The sequence below is a fragment of the Ciconia boyciana genome, chromosome 7 (assembly GCF_034638445.1).
Source record: "Ciconia boyciana chromosome 7, ASM3463844v1, whole genome shotgun sequence".
Lineage (NCBI taxonomy): Eukaryota > Metazoa > Chordata > Aves > Ciconiiformes > Ciconiidae > Ciconia > Ciconia boyciana.
In genome coordinates, this window is record NC_132940.1 from 28,767,370 (window position 1) to 28,788,765 (window position 21,396).

Genomic DNA, 21,396 nt, shown 5'->3' on the forward strand with positions numbered 1-21,396 from the left:
GCTGAGCCAGTGCTCACCTGGCCGGTTTCCAGCTCTCACTGTGGACTTGGATGGAGCCAGTAGCTGAATTATGATGCCTCACAGGGATAAAGCTGCTGGGGGCATTTTAAGGGTTTAATATTCAAACAGTGCAGCTCCTTTATCTTCTAGTAGAGCCAGCTGGGCCAGTACAAACCTCCGGGAGGCTTTCATCCGTGTTCTCCCATAGGTTGCACATCTTTGCCAAAGTTTAGCAAGCTCTGCTGGGTCTCTGGCACAGCTGTGTCGAGTTTGCTGGTGCTCAGGCTGAGACTTGAAACTGCATCTCCTCGGGGATGGTGCATGCCTCTTCCCCAGCCCGGGATGACAAGGGGCTTGTGAAAACTTCCTGTGTTCCATGAAAATAAGCCTAATTGAACCATCCAGGCAGGGAGCTGGGGTATCCCTTACCTAATGGAGGAGTAACGCAGTAGCCTCAGGCTCCTTTGGGGAACATTTTCACGGTTTTTCATAAAACAAGGGTGGAGTCCTGTCTTCTGGAGGGGGGTTACTGTGTTTGAAGCGTTTCCCTGTTAGTCAGAGCGGCTGATCTCCTCCGCAAGGTTGTTTCTTTCAGGACAAATGGTAGCAGGCAGCAGCTGTGTTTGGACACAAGAAGGCTTTATCCCTTTGATCCCGCAGGGTGCCTAGCAAGCTGGCTGAGCCTTGAGAGGTCTTGGGGAGCAGCAGCAGTAGCTGTATCCTGGTTGTGTGGGCGAAGGAGATGGGTCTGATCCTCCTCCCTCCCCAGGGCAAAAGCCAGACCTGCCTCTGCACGCTGGCAGGGAGCTGCTACCTGTGGGCGTAGCAGCAGTCGCTGCGCTATTTGGCAAATGCTGCCACAAAGGAGCCGTGAGAGATCCCTGAGGGCTGGAGGACATGGCTTGAGCCTGACAGCCAGAAGTGAGAACTTCAGCCAGCTACAAGCCTTCCATGTTGGGAAATGAGGGGCTTGGCTCTGGGGCTGGATCCTCTGCGGGTAGCTGCCTCCTGGGGAGCTCCCGGTGGCCTCCTCCAAGGGTCTTTGACAGGACTGGGGGATGGAGAGCCGGGCACTGGCCATAGCTGGCAGCAGCAGGGCGCTGGGCAGCAGCTGGCAGCTTTGCAGGAGGCCACGGGACAGGCAGCGGGAAGAGCTTTCAAAGCTGCTTTGGTATATTAGGAGCCAACAAAGTGATACTCCAGAGCAGCGTGGTCGAAGCAGTAGGGTAGGTGAGCTTCCGACGCCTTCCACTGGTGCAAGAGGACACCCCAGGGTGAGGAGCAAGGACCGTGACGGAGAAAGCTGTGCCCGACCATGCCAAAGGGCTCTGGCTGCTGGGGCCGGGGGCAACCCCCCTCTGTGGCTCCATGCTGGCATCAGCCTCCCCAGGGCCAGGGCTGTGGGTTCCCCACATGGGGCCGGGGCAGTGGGGAGCTGCTGCTGCAGGACCTGCCCCTTCTTCCTCCCGGAGGGATGCAAACTGACGAAGCCCTGTGTCACCACCGGGCATGGGGCCAAGCACCCCCAACTGCTATCTGATGGCACCCGCCAGCCCCTGGCAGCAGGCTGTTCCCCCATCCCCGCATCCTGCATCCTGCTGACAAACATCCCCAGGCAGTTCAAACAAGGGCGGTGTGTGGGTGACGCATGGCGGAGCTGGGCAGGGCGTGGAGCCCGGCCGGGTGCCATCCCTTGGCCAGGGACGTGGGCGAAGCGGGCGGGTGGTACCCGCGGCCCGGCTGGTCGCCGCAGGGATGCTCCACCGGGATCAGGGCAGCCTCCCCCGGTGCTCATCCCCACCAGCCCCTGGGCCAGCCAGGACTGGGCCAGCGGGCATCCCTGCCTGGTGCCAGGCTCCTCTCTGCCACGAGGTTATCTGTGTTTGCGTTAGTAACTAACATTAATTGCAGGGGGTTTATTGACCAACTAGGAGAGGTTCTTCCTGTCTTTTCTGGAGAAACACTGAATGTAAACAGAGTGGAGATCTGGGCGGCTTTCCAGCAAGGCAGGGGGGATAGAGGGGAGTCAGCAGTAAGATTTTTGAGGTGGGAATCACCTGAGCTGAGCAAACAGTGATGCTGGTGAGCACCAGGCTATAAAGAGCAGCTCCTCTCCTCTCCCGGTGATCCACGAGAAGCCGTTATTCCTCCTGATCTCTGGACAGCAGGTGAGGAAGGGGACCCTTGCAGGGTGACTGCGGCCTCGGGATGCTCCGAGGTGGCTTGTGGGCGAGCAGGAGCCGGTCCCAGCCCCAGCAGCTCCCAGGGCAGCTGAGCGCTTCCCTTGCTGGATGGGGCAGGCTGCAACGATGCAATATGCAGCACCACATTGACTTTTGTCACTGCTTCTTTGAGGGGAAGATGAGCTGAGTCTGCAAATCGGCCCCAGTGCCCGGGGATTAGACGAGATAAAGGGGAGCTGTGCTGATGTGGCCAATTTGCCTCCCCGGCCTGGGTCTGGCAGCGCTACGAGCTCGGGGGGGGGGTGAAAACGATGCTGTGCACGTAGTCCCTGCAGCCCTGGCTCTGCCTCTGCCATTGCTGCTGCTGCCCCGTGCCAGGGCAGGGCTGGGGTCCCCCACCCGTGCCCGTGGCAGCACTCTCCCCATGTCCCTACAGAGCAGCCTGGCTTGCCCAGATGCCTCCTGCTGAGGCTGGGACTAGTGGGGCTGGACACCCTGCTGCCAGTGTGGGCTGGGGACCCCGAGCCATGCCTGGGGGGACGGGGTGTGGGCACAGGGCAGTGACCTGTGCCAGGGAGGGGAGAGGGAGGCACAGACCCCAGGGCTGCAATCTCCTCCAGCTGGCTGAAAGGGGCCGGATTCAGTCCGTAGCAGGGCGAGTTTGCACTTTCTGGGTGCAGGCGGCATCCCCTGTCCCCAAGGGACCTGGTGTGACATCCCCCCGAGATCTTGCAGGAGACACGTCCAGGAGCGAGGAGGATGGTGGCAGTGGCCAGACTCGCTCTCCTGCTGCTGGGCTGCATGGGGCTCCTGTGGCCAGCCGGTGAGTCCCACGACTTGGGGAGCAGCTGCTTTCACAGCAGGGCCGGGAGGGAGCCGTGCTCCTCTCCAGCTGGCAACGCCGTCTGTCCCCCATCCCACCCCGCAGCTCTCCCTCCACAGGCGCCCGGTACATAGACTACTGCCCCAAGGGCTGGTTCTACTACAAGCTCAGCTGCTTCAAGTACTTCCGTCAGCTCCGGAGCTGGGACGAGGCTGAGGTAAGCCCACTGGGGTACACACGTGGCCGGGGCCCCCCCATCTGCCCGGGGTGCCCCAGCACTGATGGCTCTCCCCGCAGAGGCAGTGCCAGGCCAACCATGCTGGCGCCCACCTGGCCTGGGTGGAGGAGCCCCGGGAGGCGGCCACCCTGCAGAAGGTCATCTCCTACTACCAGCGCGTGCAGCCCGTCTGGCTCGGCCTCCGCTACGAGCAGGAGGTGAGGTGGGGGGTGGCGGGGGGCCAGGGGGTAGCGGGGCCATGCCTCTGACCCCTTCTCCCTGCACAGAGCCAGGCCTGGCAGTGGGCGAGTGGGGACAAGTACAGGACCACCAGCGGGCTGGCTGGGAATGGTGCTCACGGCGGGAGCTGCGGCATGCTGACCCACCTCAGCGGTGAGTGCCCAGACCCTGCGTCCACCTCCAGCACTCGATCGTGGCCAGTATCCCCCCCCATCTCCTCCTCCTCCAGGGCCAGTCCCCCCCGGAGCACTGCAGTGGACAGAGCTGGTGCCTCTGTCCTCGCTGTGGTCCCTGCTGACCTCCGGCCCGTCTCTCCGGCAGGCTTCACCCTGTGGTCCAGCGCCGACTGTGCCCAGCAGCATCACTACATCTGCAAGTTCACCCCCTCACACTGAGCATGGCCCCCGGGCCCACAAGGGACCCCATGGGGGACCCCATGGAGGACCCCATGCCAGCAATGCTCCTTCCTTGCAACCTCTGCTCCTCTCTCCCCAACTCCTAAAAATACATCTATAAAAGAGCAAGCATGCAAGTGCTGTGTGACTTTGGTGCTGGTGCAAAGCCCTGGTATGGTCCACCCGTGGGCATCTGGGCGAGGGAGCAACAGGCGCTGCCGTGGCTCCCTGAGCTCCCTGGCTGCCAGGGGCTTCAGTGCTGCAGGTGCCAGCGGAGCCATTTGGGGGTGAGTCCCCAGGAGCCGCAGGGCCAGCAGCTCTCCCAGCTGGGTGCTCGTGTTTGCTCATCCCCAGCCCTCTGGTGCGAAACGGGAGGGATGGGGGGACAGGATGTCCCTGGGGTGCAGGTGGGGGGGACACGAGTGTCCCCAGGGTGCAGGCATGGAGGAGAGCTGAGGCACAGGTGCGGGTGGGGATGGGAGCTGTCATGGGTGTGCAGGTGTGAGGATGGTTGCCCACCCAGGTGTAAATGACTCCATAAGGGTCCAGGAGCTGCAATGCTGCCCCGTGGCCATGTTGACAGCAGCACCGGGACCAAAGGTCCATTCTTGTGTCACCACAGTGTTGCCACAAGCCTCACGTGGCTGTTTGCTCTGCTGTTTTGAAGATGGCTCTGCCCCCACCCTGCTCATGGGTTTTTTCCCCCCCGGAGCCGCAGCATGTGACGGAGGTGGACCGCGTCCTGGGCAGCACGGATGGTGCCGGCACCAAACTTCCGGCCACCCTCTGCTCCCTCCCCGGGACCACGGGGGCAGTCAGGGACCACGCAGCACCGTACACACCGTGCGCTGACTGCAGCCATGCCGGCAAGCTGCGGGCACCAGAGCTGACACTACCCCATGGCACAGGGAGCCGGGACTGCAGGAGAGCCCATCCCACTGCTCGGCCCCAGCTCCAGCCAAGTGTGTCCCCAGGCTTTGGGGCACAAGACAGAAATGTCTTGCAAGTCCCCCCCTCCAAAGCCAGCACTTGCTCTGCTGTCCCTGTCGTGTTGGCTGGTGCTTGGTGACCTTTGAGCGCTGGGGTCCGGCGTGCTGATAAGGGCTGGGAGGGCTGTACCGTGACACCCGCGCAGTTTATAAAAGCACCACGCGAGGCCCATCCCGCCGTCCATCTGTCCGTTCTGCCATCCGTCCCTCTGTTCGTGCAGGGGCCGGGGCGAAGATGCTGCGCTTGGTCGGCCGTGCCGCATGCTGCTGGGGCGTGAGGCAGGCACCGCGGGGGCCGGAGCGGACGCTCTGGGGGGCCCAGCACCCCATGGCCGTGCAGAGGGCATGGTGAGCACCCATGCGGAGTGGGTGGGGTGGAGGCATAACCAGGAGGGGGTGGGGAGCTGGCAGTACTCTTAAACATTGCTGGGGAAGGGGATGCTCTCCCTCCTCCCCACAGTGCCTCTGGGCACAGGGAAACAGCAGGGATTTGGGGTGCTCATGGCCTGGGGTGGTCGCTGGTGGCATCTCCCTGGGGCCACTGCCTGTCCCTGAGGCTCGGGGCCTCTGCGGGACCGTCGCCGCTCCCTCTGCCCTGCAGCCTCTCCAGCGCTGCTGGGACGGGCGCCTGGCCCAAGGACGTGGGCATCCTGGCGCTGGAGGTGTACTTCCCCGCCCAGTACGTGGAGCAGGAGGAGCTGGAGCGGTACGACGGCGTGGAGGCCGGCAAGTACACACGGGGCTTGGGCCAACAGCAGATGGGCTTCTGCGCCGCCCATGAGGACATCAACTCCCTGTGCCTGACGGTGGTGCAGCGGCTGGTGGAGCGCGGGCGCCTCTCCTGGGACACCATCGGCCGCCTGGAGGTGGGCACCGAGACCGTCATTGACAAGTCCAAGGCTGTCAAGACGGTCCTCATGCAGCTTTTCCATGACTCGGGCAACACTGACGTGGAGGGCATCGATACCACCAACGCCTGCTACGGGGGCACAGCCTCGCTCTTCAATGCGGCCGCCTGGGTGGAGTCCAGCGCCTGGGATGGTGGGTGTGGGCAGGGACCGTGCCGTGAGGATGGCGGGGCTGAACATGAGGTGGGTGCTGTGGGATGGGGGAAGGAGGCAGGAGCTGGCCTGAAACCCAAAGATGCTCCGGCAAGCCTCAAGGGGAGCTGCTGCCCCTCCAGGCTCTCCATCACCCCTGTTTCTCGCTTCTCTTTGCCATCACACCCAGCAGCGTGGGGATGGGGATGTGCAAGGGCTGCAGGATGGAGGCTCCCACCTGCTGATGGCCCCACCAGCCCCCCTGTCCTCCCCCAGGTCGCTATGCCGTGGTGGTGTGTGGGGACATTGCCGTCTACGCCACGGGGAACGCGCGGCCCACGGGAGGTGCTGGTGCCATCGCCATGCTGGTGGGACCGAACGCCCCGCTGGTGCTGGAGAGAGGTCAGTGCCACGAGACCCTGGGGGCAATGATCTGATGGGTGCCATCCCTGGGGGCCACACATGCATATCCTAGCCCCAGATGGAGCTGCTCAGCTCTGGCAGCACCAGCTCTGATGGCCCCGGTGGCTGCCCAGTGCTGGGTATCCCAGGATCCCGGCCGGTCACATCCCTGTGGGCACCTCAGAGTGACCCAGGGATGCTGGTGGATGCTGGGGCTGGCATGGCAGGCAGCACCCATGGGTTCCTCCCATCTGGCTGGGACCCCCCAGCACTCCCCAACAGCTGGGTCTCCCTGTGCCCCCAGGCATGCGGGGAACCCATATGGAGCATGCCTATGACTTCTACAAGCCAGACCTGGCCTCCGAGTACCCAGTGGTGGACGGGCAGCTCTCCATCCAGTGCTACCTGCGGGCACTGGACCGCTGCTACGCCGTGTACCGCCGGAAGGCGGAGAGCCAGTGGCAGCAGGGTAAGTGGCAGCACCCCTGGGGTGCCTGCGCCATCCCGCCGGATGCTGACAGCCCCCATATTGCCCTCCAGCTGGCAGCCAGCAGCCCTTCACCCTCGACGACTTCCAGTTCATCATTTTCCACACGCCCTTCTGCAAGCTGGTGCAGAAGTCAGTGGGGCGGCTGCTGCTCAACGACTTCCTGGCTGCCCCCAACCCCGACACAGCCACCGGCCTCTACAAGGGGCTACAGCCCTTCCGGTGGGTCTGCCTGCTGTGTCCCCCGTCCCCCAGCCCAGCCGGCGACGTGCCTGTGTGGGGTTTGAGCTGGCCTCTCTCTGGGCAGTGGTGTGAAGCTGGAGGACACCTACACCAGCAAGGAGGTGGAGAAGGCATTCCAGGTGGCCAGCCAGGAGATCTTCAACAAGAAGACCAAGCCCTCCCTTCTCCTCTCCTCTCGCAATGGCAACATGTACACGCCATCCATGTACGGCTGCCTGGCCTCCCTCCTGGCACAGTGAGTCCCCCCAAAAGCTGGCTTGGGGTGGGGGGGAGTTCATTTTGGGGAGGGCAGTCCCTGGACCAGCTGGCTCAGGGGGAAGGTGCCAGCACTCATCCCCCTCCACTGCAGCAGAGACCTGATGCTTTCATTGCACATAACCCCTGGCATTGCACATAACCCCTGGCATAACCCCAGCAGGAGAGACCCCGCGCTGTCTCCCAGCCAGCCTTTTCATCCCGGTTCACTGGAGCTGGGCTGGCACATAAAGCCCTTCTGTCAGCGCCAGGAGGATGAAAACCCCCTTGTCGTGCCCGGGAGAACGGCTGTCCCCTGCCACCATCAGCAGCAAAGGGGCCGTGGGAATGACCAGGCACTGTGGGGGTGAACAAAAGCCTCATCCCACTGCCCGTCCTTGGGCAGCCCTGGTGCTCCCCGGCCCTGAGCCCCCACTGCAGGCATCCCTCTGCTCTGGGGCCACCTGCCCTTGGCATTGTGGCCACAAGTTGCCATTTAATCGGGCCCCAAGTCCCAGGACCCCCCTGCCTGTGAAGGGGGCAGGAGGCAGCCGCTGATGCCGCCCCCGCAGCCCTGCACCCCCTGCCAGCCTGCAATCCCCTCTGACCCCGCTACCCCTCACTGCAGATCCTCGGCACGGGACCTGGCCGGCTCCCGGATCGGTGCCTTCTCCTACGGCTCGGGGCTGGCCGCCAGCATGTTCTCCCTCCGTGTGTCGCAGGATGCGGCCCCGGGTGAGCCCCGCGGGAGAAGGGGGCCGGGAGGGGAGGGCAGCGTGGGGCAGCAGGGCCAGGGCTGCTGGCAGTGCTGTCTCACCCGGGGGGTCCCCGCCGCCAGGTTCACCCCTGGATAAGCTGGTCTCCAGCCTGGCTGACCTGCCGGCTCGCCTGGACGCCCGCAAGCGTGTGGCACCACAGGACTTCGCTGAGATCATGAAGCAGCGAGAGGAGACCCATCACTTGGGTGAGTGGGGCTGGGGCGACGTGACACCTCCCTGCTGGTGCCCCACGGCCCCACTGAGCATCACCGCCCTCTCCCTGCAGCCGACCATGCTCCCCACGGCTCCCAGGCGGATCTCTTCCCCGGCACCTGGTACCTGACAAGGGTGGATGCCAAGTACCGCCGGGAATATGCCAGAAAGCCCATCTAGGGGGGACCAGAGTGGTGCACCCCAGGGAAGGGGGTGCTCTCCTCCCTACCGGCATCCCTGCTCACCCCCACATCCAGGGCTGGCCTCCCCAGGATACCTCACCTTGGATGGCCAGGAAGCAGCTGGGCACCTCGAGCCCTGGAGCTGGTGGAGGCGGCAGCATTTTCTGCAAACACCCGGGCGGCATGGGGGAATAAACACATGGATGAGAGGGGGCAGCAGCCTGGCTCTGGCTCCTGGTCATGAGTGGTGCCCTCCGGCCCCAGGACCCTTCCCTCAACCACTGTGGGGCTGGATTGCAGATTTATCCCATGGGCACCCAACGCAGCCGCCTGCCCCATTGGACATGTGCCTCAGTACCCCCCATTTCCCCAGGATGGGAGCATGCCCCAACATTTTGGGGGAGCCAAGTAAACCCCAGCTCCCTGGTCTCCAGTTTGGGGGTGGTAAGACGCCATTTTCCCTGTGACACCGGCAAATTGAAACACCCCCATGGGAAAACCTGTGGGGGAGGAGGGGGCAGGCGACGTGGGGGCTCACGGGAGGGCTGAGCCTCCCTTGGAGTGCTGCCTGCTCTCTGGGCCATGCCCTGGCATGGGACCATGGCCGGACAGGACCTCGGCGGGGCTGCAGCAGCTGTGGAGACCTTTACACCCTCGAGCAAACAGCAGCGGGGCCAGGTGGGCAGGAGGCGCTGGGCTGGGGGCAGGAGAGACCGAGCCTGCAGGAGCTTTGGGGTCAGGGACAAGGGACCGCACAGAAAAGGCATCACATGCTCTCTCCTCCTGGACCCTTTATTGAGCACGGGGCCACCCCAAGCCCAGCGTGGGGGCCAGGGGCAGCTGGGTGCGATGCTCCCCTGGCTAGGGGGGGTGGTCCAGGTGCTGCAGCTGTGGAGAGAGTCCTTGCCGGCAGTTGGGGGCTACAGGTGGAGTTGGAAGACCTCCGTGACACGTGGCTTCAGCTCACTAAGGTCAGACAGGGGAGCCGAAAGCCCCACGACGCTCCACTGCTCCCCCGCCACCGCGCCAGAGCTGTGGTAGGACTGGAGCTGGACCCCCGCCTTCCCCAGCAGCCCTGGAGAGGAGGAGAGGGGTTAGGGGCTGTAGGCTGCCCCACCGCCCCAGCACCCGGCAGGTAGCAAGGCTCTGCCTGCCCCAACACCCCTCAAAAGGTCCACGATGCCATTTCTTTCCCCCACCCCAAGTCCTTTGCTCCAAGCACCCGACCCTCTGCCCAAGCCCCCCCATCCCTGTCTCTCCATGCAACATCTGCCCCCTCCCTGCTGGGGCTCGGCTCCAGGGCGGATGTGGGGTCCCCCCAGGCTGCTCCCCTTGCTTGGGGGTGACGTGGGGAGCTCACCGGTGAGCATGGACAGCGCACTGGGCTCAGAGGCTTTGGCTCTGTAGATGAGGACAGGGCCGGCCAGCGGGGCAGGCTGCTTGAAGGTGGCCCCACTGAGCTCCTGCAGCACCGGGGTGCTGCCCTGCACCGTGCCCGTTGCCCGGTGCGGGGTGCCCTGCAGGACCACCTGCAGCAAACCGGCGCTGCCTTCAGGCTCGGGGGCCATGTCGCCATGGGTGGTTGTGACCTGCCGGAGAGATGTGGCCACTCAGCACCCAGGTCCTGCACGTGGCAGGGCGTGGGGAAGGGATGTGCTCAGAGGCCACGCCAGGGGATGCCCCCCTAGCCTGAGAGGTGCATTAGCAGCCCCACGGGGCGACCCTGGGCTCATGCTGCTTGGCAGGGAAGGATGGGGGCTGGGTGCACTAGGCTGACATGTGGAGCCCCGGGTGTCCACGCACCTTCAGCCCAGCCTCCTGGGCCAGCAGCAGGGCATTCACCAGGGTCACCTCCTTCTGTGGCCCTCCAGCCAGCATGCCCGCGGCCACGGCGGGTGTCAGGTAGCTTCCGGCCTCCCGCAGGGGTGTCCCTGGGGTGCAGGGAGGAGGCAGGGGGTGGATGGGCCGGCAGCAGAGAGGTCAACCCCACGCTGGAGCAGCGAGCCTGGGGCTGGTCCTTCCACCCACCCATCCATACACCCATCCCTACTCCCATCCTCCCTCCCATCCATGCACCCATCCGTATACCCATCTGTACCCCCACACCCCCGTCCTCCATCCTCCCCCCCAACCATCCAACCACCCTCCTGTCCACCACTCCACCTGGCCGTGCACCCATCCGTCCTCCCATCTGCCCAGCCCGGTGGGTCTCCATGCGCCCCTGTGTGCTGCCCACCCATCGGAGTCCCTGTGCCCACGCATGGGGTGCAGCCTGCCCGGCTCACCTAGGGTGCAGACCTGCATGCTGCCCTGTGCTTGCTTGCCCACCATGCGTAGCACTGTGCCCAGGGCCCTGGCCAGGGCAATCCAGGGCTTGGTCTGGGGTGCGAAAGCCTTGCTGAGAGCCTGCCCGTTGACCTGCGAGGAAGAGCAGGACATGCAATACGAACCTGCCAGCAAGCACACAGGGTCACTCCCAATGCACCCATGCTTTACAGACAGGGAACTGAGGCACAGAGGTCAGGTGCCCGGCGGAGGGACTCACTATGCCAGCCAGCCCCTTCCCCATTGCCATGTCCACGATCTGCATGGCGATCTCCTTGCCGCAGCGGCTCTGCGCCTCCTGTGTGCTGGCGCCCAGATGCGGGCAGCAGATGACGTTGGGGTGGTTCACCAGGTCACGGTCCTTTGGGGGCTCCTGCCGACACAGCCCCATCCTGCTGTCAGCCCCTGACACCCACCTGGGAGCCCAGGGGGGGCATTTACACCCTCTTCCTTTGCAAGGAGCTGGGGAGGGCTGTCCCCGGCTCTGTGGGGTTTTCTGGGCTGCCCTGGCCCGGCTTGGGCAGAGTTAAGGTGATGCTGAGCTGCAGCCAAGCTCAGGGCGTCCCCGCAACCCCACTCACCTGCGTGAAGACATCGAGGGCGGCCCCACCACACTGTCCTGACTGCAGTGCTCGCAGCAGCGCACCCTCGTCCACAATGCCGCCGCGGGCACAGTTCACCACCTGCACACCACGGCGGCACTTGGCGAAGGTGCTGTCGTTCAGGAGCCCTGCGGAGGGGGGGAGCGCCGTGAGCGGTGGGGGGCTGCACTGGCTCCCCCCAAATCCCCCCCACGCTGGTGCCCACCCTGTACCCATGGTGGAGGGCAGCAGCGGCGTGTGCACCGTGATGAAGTCGCAGCAGGGCCAGATCTGTTCCAGCGGCAGCTGCTCCACACCAAAGGCGGCCGAGGCTTCGGGGGTGATGATGGGGTCATAGCCTATGGTCTGAGGCAGAGTGGGCACTCGCTCCTGCAGCCTGGCATGGTGCTCACGGCCAGGCCAGCGGGGTCCATGATCCCCATTGCTCCCCCTCGGTCCTCCCTGCCCTGGCTCCTTACCTTCATGCCAAAAGCCTGCATGCGGGTGGCCACCTCCCTGCCGATGCGCCCCAGCCCCAGCACGCCCAGCGTCTTCCCGTTCAGCTCCATGCCCATGTACTAGGGTGCAAAGCGGAGAGTGAGGGAGTGCACCCCACAGGGGCACCTGCCGCCCCATCCTGCTCGGGGCACTGCGCCCACCTCCTACCTTCTTACGGTCCCACTTGCCCTCCTTCATGGAGGCAGCTGCCTGCGGGATCTGCCTGAAAGGGGAGGCTGCAGTCAGCGCGGGGGCAGGGGGCCGTGGGACGCGCGTCCATCCCTCCGTCCTGCCCTGCACTCACCTGGCCAAGCACAGGATCATCCCACAGGTGAGCTCGGCGGCGCTGAGGCTGTTCCCAGTGGGTGTGCTGGGGATGGAGAGTGGTGTCACTGGTGTGTCACCCCCGGGCTGATGGGGGTCTGCACCCCGTGAGGATGGAGACACGCAGGGCGGTGCCATGGGTGGGGAGGGGGCACCCTGCTGAAGCCTCCCCTGTCTCCCCAGGAGCGCAGGCAGGGATGTCCCCGTGGTCCTGCTCTTACTTCATGACCAGGACACCCTTCCTGGTGGCCGCCTCCACGTCGACGTTGTCCACGCCGGTGCCCGCTCTGCCCACCACCTGCAGCCTCTCCGCCGCCTCCAGCACATCGGCCGTGACTTTGGTGGCCGAGCGGACGATGAGCCCATCGCAGTCCTGGGGGGGACAGACACCGCAGGTGGGACCGGGGCCGGGACCGGGGCCGGGGCTGGCGGTCCCGGGGTGGTCCCAGGGGGGTGGCACAGTGGGGACAACCGCTGCCGGGGGCTGGGATCCGCCGTGCGAAACCGGCCGGGCTCTTGCATCAGACGGGAGGCGGGGACCGGCGCCGCTGGGCGAGGGGGGTCCGCTGCCACCCGGGACAGCCGGACCGCAGCTGCGCCCACCCACGCCCCCGCCCACCCGTGGGTGCAGCCCGGCCGCGCCGCGCTCACCCGGATCTCCCGCAGCAGCTCCTCCTTGCTCAGTCCGGGCTTCTCCTGCACCCGGAGGCCGCCGGCCTGCAGGATCTCCCGGCAGCAGGGGTCCAGGCTGTCGCTGATCAGCACCTTCTGCAGCTTCCCCAGCGCCATGGCGGGGACGGGACGGGACGGGACGGGACGGGACGGGACGGGGGTGCCGGCTCTCTCCGCAGGCCGCCGGGAGGCTGCTGCCGCCCGCCCGCCGCGCTAAAAGGGCTGCGAGCGGGGCACGTTTTTCGGGCTCATTGGGTCCCGTCTCCATAATCCCACCTCCTTCCCTTCCCCTCCCCGCCCCAGCCTGCCCGGGCCCCTCCGCCCCCGGAGGGAGGGGGGAGGCGGAGGGGAGCGGGGCCAGGGCTGTGGCGGGCCCCCCAGCAGCCCCAGAGCAAGGGGGTGCCCCGGCAGGACTCCGCAAGGGACCCCGGCAGGACCCCGCTGCCTCCGGGCCGGGGAGCCACGAGGCCGAGGGGAGCGGGGGACAGCGTGTCCCCACCCCCGCGCACCGCGGCCGTGCCTCAGTTTCCCTGCCCCGCACATGACGGCACAGCGAGGCAGGAGGGGAATGGTGGTGGCAGCCACAGTGGTGCGGGTGGCTGCCCGCAAAGCTGGGGCTGCCGCCGGCCGGGGAGCGGCCCAGCCCCCAGCCCATGGCAAGCCCGGCCACATCCCCCCAGCTTGCCGAGGAATAGGGGTTCCCCAGGCCCCACTGCCCAGAGGTGAGGCAGTGCCGTGGCCCCTGCCCGCCCCTGGCATTGCATCTGCCATTGAGCAATGCCCCCGATAAGGGGCCGGGAGCACGGGGCCAACCCTGGCCACTGGCTCCCAATGAAGTGGGGTGCACAGGAGCCGCCCAGCAAATGCCCTCCGTGAGGCAAGAGCCACGTGGATGTGTCCAGTGACCTCGTGGGGGAAAGTGCTGGCCCTCAAGAGGGGATGGCGCAGGGACCCCATGGGGCTGGGCACAGCCCAGTATGAGGCATGGCGAGGGATGGAGGACATCCCCTTGCTCATGGGGACAAAACTTCACAGCACAGCTGGACCAGACAGACCTCGGGTCCTGCCCAGGGGGGAGCCAGGATCTGGTCCTTCCTTGCCTGCCACTTTCCATGCACTGCGGGTGGGCAGCAGGGACACGGCACTCCCAAGCCGGGCCCTGACAGGACTGAGCTCTTTCCCAGGCTGTGTGCGCCCCACGCAGCAGGGCTGGACCAGACTGCCCCGTGTGAGACCTGGGGTGGCCCCAGAGGCTGTTAAGCCCAGCAGAGCCCAAGTGATGGGCCAGCACCGCCGAAGTGTGACAGCCCTGTGCTACGTACGTACACCCCGGTGCTATGTACACCCTGGCACTACCTATACCCCGGTGCTACGTACACGGCAGCCACAGCCAGGGAACAACTGTGACGCCAGAGCGGGGAAAGTCCAGGGCAGCCAACACAGGGCAAGAGACGAGGTCAAGGGCAGTGGCTGGAGAAATTCTGAGTGCGGTCCCGAAATGGCCCCTCGGCGGGGCTGTGTGACCCGGGGACAGGGACAGGGCTCCCTCTCTACAGCCTCGCGCGTGGCATGGGCGGGGGGCACCCACGCTGCGGGACGTGCCGTGGCTGGGCTGCAGCCGCGCAGCCCCACCAGCCCTTGGCACGGCCTCGCCGCCAGCCCTGGTCTCTGTTAACCATTAAGACCTTGCTCAAGTCGCCCGCCGACCCGGCGTCTCGGTGCCCTGCTCCCCAAGGTTTGCCTGGGCCTGGGTTTGCCCAACGCCTCCGTACGTCTGCGTGGCCCCTCTCCCACGCCGCGCCTGCAGCCCGCTTGTGCAGAGGCCACGCGTGGCCAAGCCACCGCTGCCGCATCATATTTGCCGGCTTTTCCCGGCCGGCTGGTGCCCTCTCCTGGGCAGCGGCGCTGGAGGCACAGCCCCCCGGCACCCCGGCACCCCGGCACCCCGTCCCTCGCGGGGGCCTGCTGGGATGCAGGGGGTGCTGGCGGGGTGGCGGTGCCAGCAGGCATGGCCCCCCTCTCCTGGCCCTCCAAGGGAGCCAGCCAGAGAGACTTGAATCTGGTCCCTGCCTGCGTCCCGAGGAAGGGCCCCTCGGGCTGGTGGGACCCCCAAAGCAGGCAGGGCCAGGGGGATGGGTGCCCCGGGGACATGGGCTGTGGTGGCCGATGAACCACCGGGATGGAGTCTGGGGGTTATGGGGACACGGCAACCTGCTGCTGACCCCATTAACGCCAGGGTCCTGGATGGGCTCTGCTTGGTGGCAGGTATGGGGGGCCACAGGAGATGGCTGGCCAAGGGGCCATGGGTGCAGGATGGAGGAGAATGTTGGTGGGGGTGGTCCCTGCAGAGGTGCTGGGGCTGGGGGAGAGGGCAGGGGCAGCACTGGGACTGGGGTATCAAGCAGGGAAAGGAATTAGGGGGTCAAAGGGGACTGGGGTTGTTAGGGTCAGGATAGGGGTGGCAAAGGAGAGGCAAGGGTGAGGGAGAGTGGGGGCATTAGGTTGGGGTGGTGGGTGTTAAAGGGGGGTTGGGGTGATGGTGGGGTCAAGGGGGATTGAGGGTGACAGTCGTGTCCCACTGGACTGGGAAGTCGTGGAAGATTAGAGAGCAAGTGAGGGTGTTGTGGGGCTGGAAGGGTACCCGGGGGCCTCATGGGGCTCTGGGGGTGACAAGGGGAATAGGGAGTGGCAGGTTGGGATGGAGGCATCCAAGGAAGACCAGGGTGGTCAGGGATGACAAGGAGAACTGGGGGTAACTGGGGTGTCAGGATGGATGGTTGGGAGTGCCATGGGGGATCTTGGCTAAATGGGGGTCTTTTGGGGTGACTGGGAAATTGGGGGAAGGATTAGGGGGGTCAGGGAGGGATCAGGGATGGTGCCTGGGGACTGAAGGATGCGGAAGGACTGGGGTTCAGCCCAGAGGGACTGGGGGGAGTGGAGGGTTGGGGCGAGGGGTGGCTGTGTCAGTCGGGGCAGGCTGGCTGCTGGGCGGGGGGACTGGGGAGATGAAGGAGGGGATGGAGAGAGGGATCCAGGGGGGCAGAGGGAGGCAGCAGGGAGGGGATGGAGGGAGGGATGGAGCGGGAAAGGAAGGATGGTCAGAGGGAAGGATGGAGGGAGGGAAGGAAGGATGGAGGGAAGCAGGGATGGATGAAGGATGGAGGCAGGGAGGAGGAGGAGGAGGAGAAGGAGGAGGAGGGGATGCAGCGGCGGGCGGAGCCGGCCGGTGCCGCAGAGCCGCCTCCCAGGCGCACGCTGGGGCGGCCCGGCAGCTCCCGCGGAGACCCGCCGGCTCGGCCCGGTGCCGCCCGGTGCCGCCGGTGCCCGGCCCGGTGCTGCCGGGCGCGGTGCAGCGGTGCCCGGCCCGGGGCAGGATGCGAGCCCCGCGGCGGAGGTGAGGAGCGTGTCCGTGCGTGCGTGCGCCATCCGTGGGTGCGTGTGTCCGTGGGTGATGCGGGTCGGGATGTCCGTGTGCCCTGGGCACGCGTGGGGGCTGCCTGTGCCCAGGACGCCCGTGGGGGCTGCGTGTGCCCACGCTGGGCTGCGGTGATGCCGCGGCAGGTTGAGGCCCAGGTACCAACCGGCACCGATGTGGCCGGGATGCGGCCGAGATGCGGCCGAGATGCGGCCGGGATGCGGGTGTGCTCCCTCGGGGCTGTGTGGGGGCGGACACTGCCTGTCCCCAACCCCATCCCCCTTGGGTCGTGGGTGTCCCCTGCCTGCTGCTGCCGTCCCGCGGGTTGGTGCTGCCGGCCCGGCTGTGGGACACCCCGCTTCCAGCTGGGCTGTGGCTCGCTGGGCCCTGTGCAGGGCAAGCCCGGGAGTGCTGCCACGCATCCAGGCAAAGGGCTTGGGGGAGCTGCCGGTGGGCGGGAAGGGAACAGGAGCCCCTCGTCCAGCACTGGGGGCACACGGGTGCTCGCTGCCCTGTGCTGTGAGGACCCGGGGGTGCCAGGGCAGCATGTCCTGTGCCAAGCGAGCGGGCAGGGGCTGTAGGGTCCTGCGGGGCTGGGCTGGCACCGGCAGCAGCACTGGGCTCTCCTCAGGGCGCCGGGCAGGTGGGGTTTGCTGGGAGGCAGTGGGCCAAGGCTGGCCCTGCAGGAAGGGCTGTGATTTGGGGTGCCGGCATGGGGAGCTTGGCTTGCCCCATCTCCCCAGCCCCGTTTGCATCCTCCCCTCTCTTCCCCTGGCTCTGCCCATCTCCAATTCCAGCCTGAGCCACCGGCCAGACCGTTTGTCCTGGCACCTGGCCAGGGCTGCCGGGCCCCGGGAGCCGTGCCGGCTGCCACGCGTGCGGTACAGCGCCGGGAGCCGTCCTCGCCAAGGAGTGTGGGTAACGCCAGCCCCCAGCTCCCCCCGTCCTGCCATGCTCAATGGAGACCTTGTTGCCGTGCCCTGTGTGCGGGCAGGCAGCGGGTGGCCGTGCTGTGTGCCGTGCACCCATGCCCAGGCGCACAGGCGGCTGTCACGGTCGTGGCTGGCTGTCCCCGGCTCCACCTCCCCTGTGGAGGTACTCAGACCCTGCTGAAACATTTGTGCCGACGAGTCAGCAGGGAGCTGGGCTGTGCCACGCTCGGCATCCTGGCCCCGGCACTGAGCCACCACGCTCGCCCTGGTCTTGCCCGGCCCTTGCCACGGCCCTTCTGCCAGCCCGGAGACAGTCACTGCCACCCGGAGTGGCTGTGGCTGAGCACAGGGCTGGGGGCTGCTGTCCATCACTCCGTCTATCCCTGTGTCCATCTGTCTGTTTGCGGGAGGTGATCCAGCAGCAGGAGGAGGTGAGTTGCCATCGGTGCGCTGAGCGGTGCCGGGTGCTTTGGGGATGCTTTCCTGTGGGGCAGTGGCCACCCTCACGCAGTCCACGTGCCATGGCCCTGGCAGCCACCCCTGCGCTTTCCCCTCTCCCTGGCTGCACCCTGGAGGTGCCGGTGCCGGCAAGCATCTGCGGTGGCCCTGGTGTGATGCCATGGAGATGCTGTGAGTCAGTGGGTGCTCTGAGTCAGGGCCGCGTGGCACCCCTCGTGCCAGGGCTTGAAGGTACATCAGGGGTGGGAAGTGCTGCCTGGTGGGTGGGGAGCCGTGGGGCTGTGCCCCAGTCCAGCTCCACACTGTGCTGGTGGCTCTGCTCCACGCCCCATGAAAGGGCTCTTGTCCTCTGGCAGCACCGCGGCAGCCTTCCCTTTGCAGCAAACAAATTCCCAGTGTTGGGCACATGGACGGGAAGGGGGGAGCCCCCATGGCTGTGGCAGAGCCTGGGACTCCTGCTGGCCCAGTGTCCCCATGGCCTGGCACGGGGCTCCCAGTCCTGGTGTTGGGGGGTGCTGGCCGGGCAGCTGGGCTGCAGGAAAGCAGGTCCTCCGCTCGCTCACCCCAGAGCCTACGGCCAGCCACAGCGCCAGGCTGGCCCTGCCTGTGGGTGGCCCCAAGGAGCCCCCATGGCACTGGAGCCACACTCCTGCCTGGGTATCACCCCTCTGGGCATTACATCTCCTCGGGTGTTGTGCTTCCTCTGGTATTGCACCTCCTCGGGTGTCGCACCCCCAGGTATCACACCTCCTTGGGTATTGGACTGTGTCTCCCTGGGTATTGTGCCTCTGGGTATCACACCTCCTCAGGTATGAGGAGTTTGGCTGTCATGCCTCCTTGGTTGTTGTGTCTCCGGGTATTATGCTTCTGGGTGTTGTGCCTCTTTGGATGTCGTGTCAGTGGGTATCGTGCCTCTTCGGGTATTTTGCCTCCTGTGATATCATGCCTTGGGATATCGTGCCACTGGGTACTGTGCTTCCTTGAGTATTATGCATCCTTGTGCATCTTGAGTCTGGGTATTGTGGCTCCTCGGATATTTTGCCTCTGGGTATCACACCTCTGGGTGTCATGCCTCCTGGGCCTCTGTCCTGCTGGGGTGTCATGCCTCCAGAGATCATGCCTTTTGCATATTGTGCCTCTGAGTATTGGGTCTCCTCAGGTGTCATGCCTTTGGGTATTGTACTTCTGGGTGTTGTGCTGCCTTGGATGTCATGCCTCTGGGTACTGTGCCTCTGGGTACTGTGCCTCTGGATGCTGTGCCTCCGGATGCTGTGCCTCCATGTACTATGCCCCTGGGTACCGTGCCCCTGGGTGCCGTGCCTCTGGGTAGTGTGCCTCTGGCTGTCGTGCCTGTTATGGTGCCTGGCAGGGTGCAGGGCCATGCCTGGCCAGAGCTGGTGCATTTAAAGCCATCATGCCTCAGTTTCCCCTCGTGGTGGGTTGGTGGTGCAGGAGCTGTGACACCCCATGGCTGCCTCCCCCTGCTCCCTCCCAGGCTGACAGTGCTGTGTCCCCTGCCCGTGAGGTGCCGGTGTGGTGTCCCCAGCTCAGGGAGCACGGTCCCAGTGCCCCTGCCATGGCATGTGCTGTAGGGACCTGCTGGCCCTGCCTGGCCGCTGGGGCTCAGCATCATGCGCGTGGGCAGGGCACTGTGCCCATAGTGGCACTGGGGACGAGTGCCCACCACCCTGCTCGTGGGACCCCACCGAAAAGCTGTCACGCTGGGATTAGAAAATAAATACTGTGACTTTTTTTTTTTAAGGAAAACAATCTGTTTTTTTTTTATTTGTGGGTTGTTGTTTTTTTTCTTTCTTTTAAATCATGAAATGACTCACGCTTCTCTGCTGAAAATAAACCTGATTGTGGCTGCAGCGGGCAGCTGGTGAGCTGTGATAGCATGGAGGCAGGGGGCCCCTCGGAGAGTGGCCGGGGCCAGCCCTGCCTTAGGCAGCCCCTGCTTGGTGCCAGCACCCAGACCCCCTCCCTGGCACCGCAGGGGGCTGCTGCGGGGGGGGCTCAGGTGGCCCTGCCAGGGCTGCTAATGGGGCTAAAGTGCTCCTAAGGGGGCACCGCCATCTGCCTGGCCCCCAGGGCCTCGTGTCTTTGCACTTAGAGCAGATGCCTCCCATGTGTGCACAGATGCCCGTGTGCCCCTGTACATGCACGCACAGGGGTGCACCCCCCCCCCATGCACCCCCACGGATGTACAGGGGGTTTTCCTTGCCTGGAGTTCACTCCCTACCCCAGGCAGGCTTTTGAGTGACCGCTTGATGTCGGGAGCTCACCCCACCATACGCCCCCCCAGTGCCACACCAGCCACCCGTGACCCCCCTGGGGTGGGGGAGACACAGCAGCCCCCGTGCAGAGGCTTTGGTAAAATCCCCCACTGCCCTCCCTGGCCCCTCTGGCACAGCAGCTGGGTGGTGCATGGGGGCCCTAGGGGCTAGACGCCCGATGCCTTGCGTGACACGACTGCGTACTCCTCTCTGCAGGGACCCCTGCAGTGGTGACAGGCCAGCCGTGCTCCCCGGAGCCAGCCGCATGGCGGGTAAGACACCCCAAGAGCCCCCCTGTACCCGCATGCCCCGGCCCCATGCCCCGACAAGGGTGATGTGCCGGTGCTCAGCGCCCCGGCAGTGTGATCGCCCCTGGGAACGGCCAGGGGCTTGCTGGGCCCCAAGGCATCCCAGTGTCCCTCCTGGTGACATCCTGGGGGCAGCTGGAGTGTGGAGCAGCCACTTTGCTCGTCTGACTGCCGCTCACCCTCGCTCCCTCCCAGCTTCCCAAGAAGGGCCGTGGGGTGAGGGTGAAGATGACCCCGCGCCGGCCGAGCCAGGGGGGTCCCATGGCCCCCCGGGTGCTCAGCCCCAGCCTGGCCCCTTGGTGCAGACGTGTCTCCTCCGGGACCTGGAGATGGGTCCCCTCGCCCAGACGCAGACCCTGCGGGACTTCGAGCAGGTGAGACCGTGGGGTGCCGGGACCCCTCATGGCACTGCCAGGACCCCCCACAGCACCCCCAGGTGCTTGCAGGATATGTGCCGGATCCCCTGGGTGCACCACCGGCGTGCGAAGGGCAGGAGGGAGATGCAGGGCAGGCAGCGGTGGGATGGAGAGAGGGGGCTCAGCCCCCCCCGGCGCCGCGCTCCCCCTCGCCGCCCTCCTGGCTGAGACGCGCGGGGGCCGCCGGGGCTCGGGTTTCACCACCCGCCCGTCCCCGCCGTCCCTGCTCCGGCGATTCCTCAAATAGCTCTGGGAGGTGAAAAAAAAAAAGGAAAGGGGCCACGGCGGGGACGGCAGCAGGAGCTGCGGGCGGGCAGGGACCCCGGGCCGTGTCCCCAGCGGCGCCATGTGAGGGGTGCCGGGATGCCCCCCCCATGGAGCGCCGGCCATGGCTAACGGGTACCGCACGCTCTCCCAGCACCTCAACGACCTCAAGAAGGAGAATTTCAGCCTCAAGCTGCGCATCTACTTTCTGGAGGAGCGTGTCCAGCAGAAGGGCGAGGGCAGCCGAGACGATGTCTACCGGCGGGTGAGCACCCGTGGGGGACGGGTGCCCGATGGGGGTTTCCCTCCCGATGTCCCCCTTTGCCAGGAGGAGATGGGGCCGGGGGAGCGCAGCCGGGGGGGGTGCCGGGGAGGGCATCGGGCACGGCACTGGGGCTGGGGGAGCCGCTGTGCCGGAGTTTGCCCCTTGCTGCCTTTGACGGGAGCGGGGAGAGGGTCAGGGAGGGCGTCCCCAGGTCCGGGCACGCGTGGGGGCATCCGACCCGCCTGCCTCCCGCCC

The 21,396-nt window shown here is 66.0% G+C and overlaps 4 protein-coding genes across 6 annotated transcripts in view; 3 read left to right on the forward strand and 1 right to left on the reverse strand.

The window, feature by feature from the left end:
- Positions 1–2,942: 2,942 nt before the first annotated feature.
- On the forward strand, positions 2,943–3,858 carry REG4 (regenerating family member 4). Its single transcript, XM_072868457.1, has 5 exons — positions 2,943–3,006; positions 3,126–3,223; positions 3,304–3,441; positions 3,511–3,616; positions 3,785–3,858. Exons 1-5 carry the CDS (start codon positions 2,943–2,945, stop codon positions 3,856–3,858), a joined length of 480 nt encoding a protein of 159 aa, XP_072724558.1.
- Positions 3,859–5,082: 1,224 nt separating this feature from the next.
- Positions 5,083–8,404, forward strand: HMGCS2 (3-hydroxy-3-methylglutaryl-CoA synthase 2). Its single transcript, XM_072867571.1, has 9 exons — positions 5,083–5,195; positions 5,449–5,888; positions 6,164–6,289; positions 6,594–6,758; positions 6,830–6,998; positions 7,084–7,254; positions 7,882–7,988; positions 8,092–8,217; positions 8,298–8,404. The coding sequence occupies exons 1-9, from the start codon at positions 5,083–5,085 to the stop codon at positions 8,402–8,404; spliced, it is 1,524 nt and encodes a 507-aa protein (XP_072723672.1).
- A 780-nt stretch (positions 8,405–9,184) lies between these two features.
- PHGDH (phosphoglycerate dehydrogenase) lies at positions 9,185–13,050 on the reverse strand. The gene is made up of 12 exons (XM_072866971.1): positions 12,786–13,050; positions 12,356–12,507; positions 12,115–12,180; positions 11,979–12,033; positions 11,792–11,890; positions 11,546–11,678; positions 11,313–11,461; positions 10,952–11,104; positions 10,692–10,824; positions 10,210–10,337; positions 9,767–9,995; positions 9,185–9,481 (listed from the first exon to the last, which is right to left on the reverse strand). Exons 1-12 carry the CDS (start codon positions 12,921–12,923, stop codon positions 9,327–9,329), a joined length of 1,590 nt encoding a protein of 529 aa, XP_072723072.1. The 5' UTR covers positions 12,924–13,050; the 3' UTR covers positions 9,185–9,326.
- Positions 13,051–16,040: 2,990 nt separating this feature from the next.
- The window catches only part of PDE4DIP (phosphodiesterase 4D interacting protein), a 35,238-nt gene continuing 29,882 nt past the window's right edge, over positions 16,041–21,396 (forward strand). For 2 of the 3 annotated variants that reach the window (XM_072869031.1, XM_072869032.1), the window contains exons 1-4: positions 16,041–16,200; positions 20,105–20,160; positions 20,392–20,570; positions 21,031–21,141. In XM_072869031.1, the coding sequence (XP_072725132.1) occupies positions 16,181–16,200; positions 20,105–20,160; positions 20,392–20,570; positions 21,031–21,141 (366 nt within the window). In that variant the 5' untranslated portion in view covers positions 16,041–16,180. Of the gene's footprint in view, positions 16,201–20,104; positions 20,161–20,391; positions 20,571–21,000; positions 21,142–21,396 lie in introns of those variants that run through there. The other variant, XM_072869033.1, reaches the window with a different exon arrangement.